Source organism: Larus michahellis, chromosome 2 (genome assembly GCF_964199755.1).
Source record: "Larus michahellis chromosome 2, bLarMic1.1, whole genome shotgun sequence".
In the NCBI taxonomy this organism is placed as follows: domain Eukaryota; kingdom Metazoa; phylum Chordata; class Aves; order Charadriiformes; family Laridae; genus Larus; species Larus michahellis.
Genome location: NC_133897.1, coordinates 159775803 through 159788129, shown reverse-complemented (window position 1 = coordinate 159788129; position 12327 = coordinate 159775803). Strand labels below are relative to the sequence as shown.

The 12327-nt window shown below is 38.3% G+C and overlaps 1 protein-coding gene across 1 annotated transcript in view; it reads left to right on the top strand.

The window, feature by feature from the left end:
- ADCY8 (adenylate cyclase 8) overlaps positions 1 to 12327 on the top strand; it is a 128019-nt gene that overhangs the window by 29546 nt on the left and 86146 nt on the right. The window contains exon 2 of the mRNA XM_074577834.1: positions 2366 to 2515. Within this exon, the coding sequence (XP_074433935.1) occupies positions 2366 to 2515 (150 nt within the window). The remainder of the gene's footprint in view (positions 1 to 2365; positions 2516 to 12327) is intronic.

Genomic DNA, 12327 nt, shown 5'->3' with positions numbered 1-12327 from the left:
ATAGATAACAGGGGAAAAGCAGTAAGCACAGAGGTGGAATAGTGACAAATGCAGTGAGACTGAGTAGTCTCAAACTTCTCCCTTTTAAAAAATAAAAGGCTGAGAGGGGTAATGCTGTAAGTCAGTAAAATCAGGAGTGGTGAGAGGAAGAGGAATCGGGAATGATTAGTCACTGTCTCTTATATTATAAGCATGATGCGGCACTCAAAGAAATGATAAGGCTGCAAATTAAAGCAAAAAAAAGGAAACATTTTTATCACAAAATGCCTAATTAAATTGTAGAAATCTTTGCCATTGAGTGCCATAGGGGCCAAAAGTACAATTAACTTCAGAAAGGCATCAGAAAAAGTTAAGCAGATGTATAGAGTATGCCACCTCCAGCTCAGAGGTGCCGTAAACCACAGGATCCTGGAAGCCAGGAAGATGCAAGGATCATGCTAATCATGCCCTGTTTCTCTCAAGCTTTGCCTATTACATCTATTACTGGCAAAGGTTAGAGAAAACTTCAGTTGGAGCCAGGATATGCATTCTTATCTCATCATGGCATACAAATTGTAAATTAATTCCCTGTACTATCATAGAACAATACTCCAGATTCAGAAATACGGGAATATATAAAGCTGAAGTTTCTGCCAGATGCATTTGGTCTGATATAAAATCTCACTTTCAAACCCATGTGAATGTGAGGAGCGAGACCTGCAGATCTGCGGCACAGCGTCACAATGAGATCAGGGAGTTCTCCTAAATGTTTTCTCTCTTTTATTAGGACAAGAAACACTTTGATTTTAGGGAGACTTATTATCAGATAACAGTACAAAAATGCAACCTCTAGCCCACGGTGTTCTGCAACCACAGATTGCTGGAGTGTTCAAGACTGTTCTCACAAAGCATCACTGGATGTTTACTTTATTCTTGTATTTGTGTCTACTGTTTTATCCTTGTACTCCTACCTGGGCACTCTCTGTTGATTGCTGAGACAGAATCTGACTGATGAACACTTGATCTGTCCTGGTGTGGCTGTTCTGACATTGGCATGATCCTGTAGGTATCACCCATAGCTTTATGGCCCATCGCTGTCAGAGGCTGGGTGGCTCTGCTGGGCAGGTACGTGGGGTAATGTAGCCCCCGCCTGCTCCCCAGCTGGTCTCCCACTGGGAGAGGGGTGTGATCCCACAAGGCAGGGTGCACCCAGCGGGACCTCATCGGCCCGGGGGCTGTGACTGGACCTTGGCAGGAAGACGGGGAGCTGGTTTTCCAGACTTTCAGCTGGTTCACTGTGCCCTGATGGCTTCTCTAGCTGAGGTAGCAGTCAGAGCAGTTTCACCCTACATGCTGCATTTGAGGAATGTTAATGGCTTCTGGACTTATTTTTCACTCCTGACCCTCTCGCGAGTTAAAAAAAAAAGCAGGGTGAATTGGAAACTGAGAGGAGTTCACATGAAATCACAGCCTGTAACAGGGATGAGGTATTGGCGAAAGCTGCTGAAACTGCGGGTCTGCGTTCTGTCTCTACTGCCTGCAAATATTAAAAGTTTCTTACTCTGTCTCCCAAACAATCCTCACGTCAGCAGTGCCGATGTGCCCTGCCTTCCAAACATACAGAGCACAAAGAGGTATCAATGAAAGACAAATAAACCACTGAAATTTACACTGTCCAAGGATCCACTCCCACTTGGCTAAGTTCGTATTGCAAAGGAAGAAGCTGTGCTGCACCTTCTACAAGGAAAAAGAGCGTGGCTCTTGTGGAGGCGTCAGCGAAGGACAGGTCTGTGTGCACAGGCACAGGCTACGCAAGCATTTGGTTATCCCGTCAGCTTCCCCTGTTGAATGGTTCAGGAATCCAACTGTGCCAACTCATGCTTTAGCATTGGCTGAAAATGAGTTTATTTAATTTAGTCAATAATAACAAAATAACTATTATCACCAATATTAATTCCTAGTTAACCGATACTCTTTGTTTTCCTTAATATGGCCTTGTTCTCTAACTAAGCCATGGAACAAATCACGAAGTTGCTTGTACAGAAGAGGCAGTGCAAAAACAAATTGTTAATTATGTTTGTAATCATTCCTGACTAGAGCCCTGTGAGTCAGTTCTTGGAAACATCGTTTGTGGTTCAGCTGGAGTTTAATGCCCCCGAATACTGCGTATTTCTTCCTCAAGGCAGAGAGAATTTTACACGTTTGATGCCTCTAATTAAGATCCAAGAGATTCTTTTATGTAAACTTTCCTAATGGTTTAGTTTTACTGCCTACATGACTGCAGAGGAGTCCTTTGCTCTCTCTTGCTCGCTCTCTCTCTTTCTCTTTTTAAACAGGTATTTTTGCTTCTCTTATCTGATCAAATCCTATTTGTTGTTCATTGCAGATAGCGGCTCAGGCAGTGTTATTTATGTGTATGAACACTGCAGGAATCTTCATTAGCTACCTATCAGACAGAGCACAACGTCAAGCCTTCCTGGAGACCAGAAGATGTGTAGAAGCCAGACTGAGACTAGAGACAGAAAATCAGCGACAGGTATTGCAGAAACAATCCTATTTTTGAATTAACTGGAATTGTTAATAAGATTTGACCAGGCTTTTGTAGCCTCGCTGACTCCAATATGATGCCACCTGATTTGTGCAGGTTAAGTGAGTTTCATGCTGTTATTTTCCTGGTGTGTATTGATCCAATATGGCATCTGAAAGATTTTCACTGGGAAACAGGATGAATAGAGAATGGCTGTTCATTGTCTTTTCCCATATAAGAAGAAGAGGCAGAATGAAACGGCAACTGGCGGGTGCTTAAAAATGGTTCTTCAGACAAGAGGGGTTAAGCTGTTTCAGAGAGTTTTAGATACTAAAACTTGTATCAGTCAAGTGAAAACTAAGCAAGTTCATGGAATTGAACTCTATCTAGGCAGAGAAAATGCTAAAACATCGCCTCTGGCTCACAGATGAATTTTTGGAGCTGGGAGGTCACTGCAGGGAAGTATCACTATGTACTTTCTCTGTTCTTAAAATCTTCCCTAAAAATCTCCTCTTTCCTACTGTGTGCAATAACATACTTGGTTAGGTAAACTTTTGATCCGAGCAGGGGTGGTTGTTCTTAGATACATCATCTTTTCCAATCCAGAATAAGAGGCATTGAATAAAAAGAAGTTTGCTACTTATTAGTTTGTATCAAGGGAGCAGAAATGAGATGTAGCATGCTATACACTGAAATATCAGAAAATTCACCTGCTGTTTAAAAACCTGCATTAAGATCAAGATACAACCTGTGTATATATATGTGTGTATATATATATATTTTACACTGCTATTTCATCCTCAAATGAACTTAGCTATTCAGTTTGTCCCATTGTATAGATATGTACATTGCTTCTCAATTTTATTTCATTTACTTCTTGAAAGCCATGCTCTTACGCAGAGATCTAGGAAGATGTCATATTCAAGGCTTTACTGACTAATGACTCAGTATGGATGCGTGACTGTGCTGAGCAGTGCAAGTTACCTATGCCAGAACACCTCTCCAGCCACTGTTGACTGAAGAAGCTTTGAGGGATGCTGTCTAGGATGCTCTGCTCTCATCTTAACCCTTGGATCACATTTTTATGACTTTTGGGGTTTTTGCGAATTTGTTGTTTGGGGTTTTTTTGCATTTTTCTTGTTGTCTAAGCTTTTTGAAAATAATATTATTTTGTAAGCTTTACTTTGATCATTGTTTTGTAGAGTTCATTGTAAAAATCTTTATAAAATACTAGCAAAAGATTCCCCTGTTCCAAGTGATTCTGAGGATTTTCCATTAGAATTATTTTATTTTCTCATGAAAAATGAAATGTTTACAAAGATAACATTTTTTTTGAGAAACTCAATTTTGCTGAAAATGTTCCTATTAGGAAAACAAAGACAGATTGTTTCCCTTTGGGTGGGTTTAAAAAAAAACAGAATTTTTTTTTTTTGGTGAGGTGGAAAGTAGGGGTTGGATCTGAAATATTTGTTTTTCATCAGTCAATGTTGAACTGTGCATTTTGTCTTGGCCCAGTGCCTTGCAAGGCTTCAGGATTGTGCTGTCCCCTGAAGGCAGAACTTCCTGGAGAGTTACCTCACTGCAGTTGACGCTCACCTATAACCGAACAAAGTAGTGTGTCATCGACATCATGTGACTGGAAACGCATCAGGGAAAATGTATTTGGGCCAAAAAAAATGCCCACAAGAGAAACAGACATCAGGATAGCAAATGAAAAATCTCTTCTAAAACACAGTTTAATGACAAACTAACCCAAAATTTAGGAAAAAACCATTTTGAAATATTTCTAGTGAATTTAGTTGGAACTTTGAAACTGTGTAACTGTGCACGCCTATACATATATACATAGAAAATACATGTAATAGGTTTTTCAGTTTTTCATTTGTATTTGGGACAACAATGACAAAATATTCCAATACTGGAATGTCTTGGGGAATGGATAACCTGTTTCCCTCAGTCTTCTGTCCTTTCCCTTTGCTTCTGAAGTAGTGGCTCATTTAAGCAATTTCTAAACATATCTTCTTTAAGAAGACTGGCAATGTCACATTTTAGGTGACATCTTTTCTTGAGCAGCTTGTTCATGGTCACTTGATCAGTATCTGCAGGCAATAATTCAGTGACTGCTAGACTGCTGGCATTTTTCTATCTTGAAGACACATGTTTCATGACACAGGAGATCTGTAGTTCACATGAATGTAAAAGTCGTATTACCTGTTAATGCATATCACATTTTAAAAAGTAAGGATAAAATCCTGGTGAAGTTTAATAAATTCATTCTATGACTTCCTAGAAGATAGGTCTGATACATGAAGTGGGGCAGAACGAAGAAAAAAGTGTGTGCAGTCCAATAGTTGTGATGTGGCTTCTGAAAATTTCTAAAAATATGGCTGAGGAGCTAAAACTGTGCAGAGAAAGTAGAGGAATAATTATGTATGTAATTCCTCCAGATAATAATTCCAGGAATTTTGAATTCTGTTTCACTTTGATTTATTTCTCCTCCACTTCTCATAAACTGTCTAAACTTCACGTTTCTTACAGCAGGGTCAACATTTTTGTGGCTTTTGGTGGTGGTACTGCTACTTTTGATAGTAATGGGTGACATATTTAAAATCTCTCAAGGTTTGTTTCCACCCCACACAGCTTCCACTTCTTAAACTGGAAATAATAGATAATTACAATGGGTAATTGTATTGACATGTCCTATGTATGACACTTCTTATGAAGTATGACAGATTGCCAGATAGGTCCCGTAGGGTCTGTTTTGTCCTTACTTTATTTAAATCATAAGACCAGTAGAATTAAAGTAAGAAAAAACCCATGAGTTTAAAAATGCAACAAGGAATGGTATGCTCTTCCATAAGTAACTGCAGAATAAGACTCCAATTTTTTATAACCATGAAGGTTATATAAATGCCTCAGATATACTTCTGTTCATTACTGTGCATTGTTAAAACTAGGAAATCCAGTTTCTGCACTCGCAAAATGACCCTTCCAATTTCTCAATATCCCTTAGATTTGTCATCTCTAATCATCTATCATTCTAATAACTGTAAATGCTGTTGCTATCATTATTCAGTATTGTGTAACACCTAAAAGAGTCAGTCATGGAAAGTCACCCAGTCATGAGCCAAACTTTGTATAATCTATGTTTTAGAGGCAAGCAAGAAGTACCATCAGACATGTGGAGCTGTACAAGGAAACAATAATACTAATAAGTAAGGATCTTTTTGGGCCTCATAGATTTTTAAGAATCCCCTAATGAGTGCAGATTTTCTGGAATACAAATATAAAGTTTCTGTCAGCTGGTGTCTTGTGGTGCAGAGCAAGAGATGGTTCTGTATTTCCTGATGAATTTCATATAGACGAGCTGAATTTTTTTCAGTGAAAGCAGTTTCATTCACTCATTTGCCATCATACGTTGTTGTAGAGTACAACGAAAATAGAAGGCGAAAACACCAAAATCCCACTAAGGGGAAAAGAATCTTGTTGTTGTTGTTGTTGTTTATGCTACTCTGAGCTGAAATTTGGACACTTAGATGTGATAGTTTGTTTCACAGATGTTGTTATTTTCCAGCAGTCTATGATCTCTTCCTTCGGCAGGGTCTGCAGGGTTTAAGGACTCCTTGCTCTATTTCAGTATTGCTATGGGGTTTTCCAGTTTGACAGTCAAAGCCATTCGGCTCTGTCAAAATGTCTGTATGCCGTGTTACAGTCTCAGATGAATATCCGTAAATCTGAATTAGCTCCATTGGTTCATTGTCAGATGCAAGTTCAGCTTTTACACTAATTGCAATTCATTCTCTTACTGCACAGGAAGGAAGAGGGCAAAGTGCAGACCCCTGTGATGGAAAAGACTTTAGGGAACTTGGCCAAAGTTTTTCAAACCCTTTGAGTGACTTAATTTCCAGTTTCTGTGTTTCCAAAACTATGCAATTAAGCTCCTACATCTTTTTTCATCCTTCCTTCCCCATCACCATTTACTCTCAACACGACTCTTGAGTAAAATTTTCAGAAGTATTTCAGAAAGTTAGGAGTTTTAGTTGTATTTTCAAAAGTGACTACTTCATCAAGGATCTAAATTTTAAATTTTTATTTTTTAAGCACCTGGCGTTGTTAACAAGTACCTATCAACATTTTCGATTACAATGAATGTTCTAACTCTAATCACTCTGCCAATAAAGTGAACAGTACTGTGGATACAAAGAAGAATTACTCCAGCAGTCACTGTCAATGTTGCTTATGCACTTAACTGTATGGTATTGTCTTTGTGACACCATTTGGAAATCCCAGAACTCTGTGAAACTGAGGAAACATCTGTGTCTACTTTTTTCCCAATCTTCGTTACAAAACTATAATTTTGGTGAAGATCTAAAACATTGCAGAGCTTGTCTTAGTTAAATGGGACTCCACTGCTGATGAGTAGCAGAAAAACTATCATAGAAAGACAGAAATGTCAGAGAAGCAAGACAGAGAAGGTAGCACAGACAAAATAATATGTTATAAAAAAAGTCTCAGTTTACCAGTTATTGATAAAATCATTAATTTAAATATTTTCTAATGAAATGTAGTTAGCCACTTGTGCTTAATATATGCGCTTATATCAACCAACCAGAAATGGCAGCCACACAATGTCCTCCAGTTTTGTTTTCAACACATCGCAATTATGAATAAACAACAAACATGAGGTTCTCAGTTTTCTTAAGTCCATTTTGTTCCAAGAATATCATCATTTTCCACTATCTGTTTGAAATTTTAGGTCAATATTGTGATTTAATATCTATGTTTTTCAAAAAGGTTGGCACCCAGTGCTGTACTTTGTTCATAACCACTTCAAAAACACTGTCTTCCTTTTTACCTTGATTTTATTGTAAGAACACAGCAGGTAATTCTGCTTTCATCGTATCTGGGCAATGAAAATAGAAAGTATAGCTTACTTTCTTAATTAGCTACTGCAAAACTTTCAAAAACAAGGAATATGTCATTTCCCTCATTGTGAACATGCTGTGAAATTGCCCTCAAAGAAGAGCAGTAACCTGAATTAAATTTCATTTTCATTTTTATTTCTCATCATACAAAATCCCTAAGTTTTAAATGAATGACATGTTAAATCCAGACACATATTGAAATGATGACTTTATGAAGAACTGAATTTATAATGTATCTCTGGTGTCCTCAGCTGCTCTTTCTCCAGCAACTCACCTCTACTTGAAATTTGTCTAACATTTTAAACCCTCAACTATAACCATTCAATTATAAAGAGTCTCTCTGACAACTTTGTCTCTCCACCACACATAGATATGCCACGTTTTACATATCTGAAAACAATTATTGTGCAGGGAGGTTAATATTTGACTTAAAAAAATTTCTTATGACTGAAGCTGGAAATGGAGGCTTAAAATGACTTGGAAGGGAACAGCACAGAAGTAGATAAATAGCTTTAAAAATCAGCCCAGCATTTACCTCTTATCTTGTAATAAGACCACAACCTTACAGGACCACTATTCAGAGAAAAGTCATTTTACTCATAATTAAGAGGCTTCTCTTATGTGATGGCCACACTTCTACTCTCCATCCAAGACCTCTCTAGACGAATGAGACAAATGAAGCCCAGACAAAGCAATAGGGAAATATGGGAGGGAGGCCGCTTTCAATCTAAGCAAAGCTGTAGGACTGTATCCTGCTAAGATGAATAATCTGTGGGTTGGACTAGTGTACAAAAACAAAAACCCAAAAAACATAAATACTCTCTGAAACATTTTATTTGCATTATTTCTGGTAGATTTAGAGCACCTGATGGCATCTTATGAAAGAGGGATCTTCTCTGCAGTTGTTTGAGATGACAGGTGAAATCGGTCCAGATCTGTGTGATGCTTATATTCATCCTCTGGTGAGGTGTTTGTTCTTGTTCTCACTGTAGCAGCTTCTGCATCATTCATGAAAAGAAAACTCCCTACCTGCTGCGCAGAGCTCACAGCAAAGCTGCACTGCCACTGCTGTGCTAAGCTACTGGGAGGGACTAAGACTCAAAGCAGAAAGAAATCCTCGTTTTTAAGCTCTGAGAAGCCAAATAGAGAAAAATTATTCTATTTTAGCCCTACATTTGTGCAGTTTCAGTGGAGTTAGCCAGTGCTAGAAGGTACTAAAGCCACAATGCACTAGTATCTTTAGCTGTATTTTTCACATCCCCCTCCAACACGGTCTTTAGCAAGCAGGTGCTTTTCTCCACAGGCATCATCTCAAATTCCACCAAGGGAAGGTCCTCTTATATGGAAATAAAACTTCTCAGTGTCTTCCCTAAGCCTTATGAATATTTTCTTGGGTGTCTAGCACACTGGCAGAGAAGACGGAGGTGAAGGCTAGAAGAAGGAATGATTAAGACAGAGAGTTGGTAGGGAAAAACCAGTGTCTGACTCTTGTTTTGCAAGGAGTGCTCAGGCGAGAAGGTCCAGGCTGACATCATACCTGACCCACCTGGCTCCTGGGGATGCTTCCAATAAAGGTGGGTTGAAGACAGGCATCTGCAGTCATAATTATGGGTTTGGTCAGATTAGTGGGGAACAAGAAGAAAACCCTTTCCTTCATTAAACGGTCTAATGAGAAGAGTCATCTATGAGAACACGCTAGCAGACATTTCCTCCTGGCAAGTCCTGCCACTGGCTTACCGGACACCTACTTTCCAGCTAATCCCTTTCTCATAGGGGACTCCACAAATTCAATTAAAGCTAATTTTGAAAGTTAAAGCAGTTTGGATAATATTTCATTTGATTTCCACAAAGGATTTGAGCTTAACCACCTTAAAGAACCATTTGTCTGGGTGAGAACAGGGCTGTTTTGTTTCCTGGGTATGAACACACATTATATTTTTCCAGTGTGCATACGAGGGCTGTAGAAGGAGAAGACACCCCTTAGTCTTCAGAACAGTCTGCTGTTGGCATATTTAGTCTCTTCTGCCTGTTATCCATGGAAAAACTGTAATCCTATCTTAATCTCTTTTTCCATTAGAAAGCTGTTCTGTTTGACCATTTGTTTCCTTTCTACCTCTACTTCCAGAGGATTTTTTTTGCACTTTACTCTGCAACAATCTCTATTTCCCACAGCTTTAAGAAGCTCTCTGGAGATTGATGAACTCTGTTGTGTTGTGTGTTTTTTTTTTAAAGAAGCTTACATGTTGTGCAGGTTTTATCAAGCTCTTACAGATCTAGATTTTAATCAACTATCAGGACTTTGCAACCTCTAAAGTAAGAGCAGATTGGACTGGGATTGAAAAGGACACTTTAAGAGGGTTAAACACTATAAAGTCATCTTTTTTATATTGGTGTTAAGAATATGAAAATCCCTCTAAATTGGTATGAGGATAAAGTTCAGATTTGATTTAAAAAAAAAGAGTAATCTGAATTTTAGAGACCACATGACCTTTTCTTTTTCATTACAAAAGCAGTTTAAAATGCTTCATAAATAAAAAGCATAATCAAAATAATTGAGGTTTTATTTTTAAAGGGCAAATAATAAACTCACAATTAAAAATTCTGTGTAAGCCTCTGGTTAGATATTGCATGTTAGTCAGCTTTTTTCTTTATAGGAAACAATCTGTTGAATGTGAGGTGCTCAGAAATGTTTCACAGTTATCAAAACTTTCTTTAATCTTGGTGCCTTTCTTTAAAGAACCACAATCCCAATAGGAATTTGTTCTCAGCATTGCTCCTTTGGTACTTGGAGGATCAAACTCAAAGTATAACACACTAGTTAATTCAACAAACGAAGGAATATGTATATTCTTCACAATCCATACACATATTGTGATTCAGTAGGTGACCTGTTTCCTAAGTCCATTGACAGACTTTCCTCCTTATTGGGGTGGGGAGAAGCAATCTTTACATGCACTTATGCTTTTGTAGGTACCAGGGAACACATCACAGGACCAACATATATATTTTCTACGTCTTCTTGTCTCAAAACACCCCATCTGCTCGACCAACTTGCAGTAGGAAACACAACATTTTGCATGTCAGATTTTAGATGTTGTTCCTTCACATTTGCTGCTGATGTTCGTTTCTCATCATCAGAGCATGACCCCCACATTTTGCCTTCAAGTAGAAATCAGATAAAATGAAGATAAAAATCATCCTCTGCCCTCTCTCTCATTCTTTGCAAATCTGGAGTAGTCACGTGGACTCAAACAGAATAGCGAGATTTACAGCCAGTGCTGGAGAGATGGGAATCAGGCCCTGAACTGCAATTTATACAGGGGAAACGTAATCCCAAAGAGTGTCAGGACTTCAGGCATGGGAGCTTTCCCTAGAAGAAATAGGTGAGAAGGAAACCTCTATTTCCCCTCCCTAGTAGGATTCACTAGTGATAAAACTACTTTCTGAAAATCTGTATGTTTTTTTTTCATCTATAAACCAGGCTGTTCAAATGCTGTGCTGGTCGATAGTGAACAGGACTGATAGCTCGTTGATCAGGCTTTGGTGACCTGTGCCTCCCATGTTCTCAGCCCCTTGCTAAAGAGAGAGGTGTCTAATAAAAAAAAAAAGCCATTATCACAGCTTCCACTGACTAGCGACCCTTGCTGATTGTCTCAGGGAAGTGGACAAAGGTGAAATGTGGAAGGGGAATGAAATAGTTTCAATCCCTGACAGCGATGAGACACTTCTGCCAGCTGGTCTGCAGTACAGTCATCTCTGCTTAAATAAAGAACTCCAGGCTCCAAATTCATCAGACTAGTACCTTTCCTGAGCTCTGAATATACTTAATCATTTTAAGGTCATTTTTCTTTCTTGTTCAGGATCAGAACTTTTAGGGTACTAAAGAAGGTTTATACCAACTTTCCTTCGTACCCTGAAATGAATGTAGGAGGACTCTAAAAACGTCCTTACAAGCTTCACAATTAAGAGAGACTCTGTGGTCCAGATAACAGTTTTAAATTATCTGACTGTGAGCAGTACCAACTTGAAGCTAGCCAGAGTCAAGTCACTGATGCCATTGCTGAGATAATTTAAGGTGAAATAAAAATTTTGGATTAACATTTATGAAAAGGCTGAAGGTCTTTCACACCGTCAGTATTGAAGTACCAACTTACAAGCCTATTAAAAGGGATTTGATTTTCAGAAAGTGACCATTACTCCCAGCTATAGAAACTTCCCAGAGGAGGTTTCATCCAGCTTGTGCTGTTTAGTATTGAAATTTTGTAAGTCTCTGACAAGGTGTATTCCTTGATTTGACCTCCTAGCTCTTTTATATCTTGTTCTACAGTCATATAAAGCTGAAAAATAAATGGCATGTGAATTTTCTTTCTGCCATTTTCCATGTCATTAGCTGCAATAACTAGTACTGTTGAGAAATGTATATTTTGCTGAAATTGCCTAGTAGTTTCTAAAACAGCAAAAAAGTGACAAAATGGAAAAATGAACATCTAAATGAACAGAAAGTAGAAAAAGAAAGTAGAACAATTACATGAAGATTCAAGAGCAGACAAGTCAAAGGAGTCCTAGAGAAATGAAAGTGTACCGGGGCATAACACTACAGACATTAAGGTCAGATGGGGCTATTCTGATATTTTAGAACGAAACTGAATTGTAGGAGCTGTATTGATCTCATTTTCTATTCCTGTAAAATAAGGAATAGCTTAAGGTTATGCCATTACGGAATCAGCCTCCAGTAGATGTAGCTATCTTTCTCTTGTTCTTAAGGTATGGCTCCATCCTTCCAAACTAACTGGAATTTGTGGAAGTCAAAACACTAGAAGACAGTGCAATACTTTTTGTTGAGATATGTGTCTTATTTCCATAAAAATGTTTTTCTTCTGGATATTTTTGTTCTCT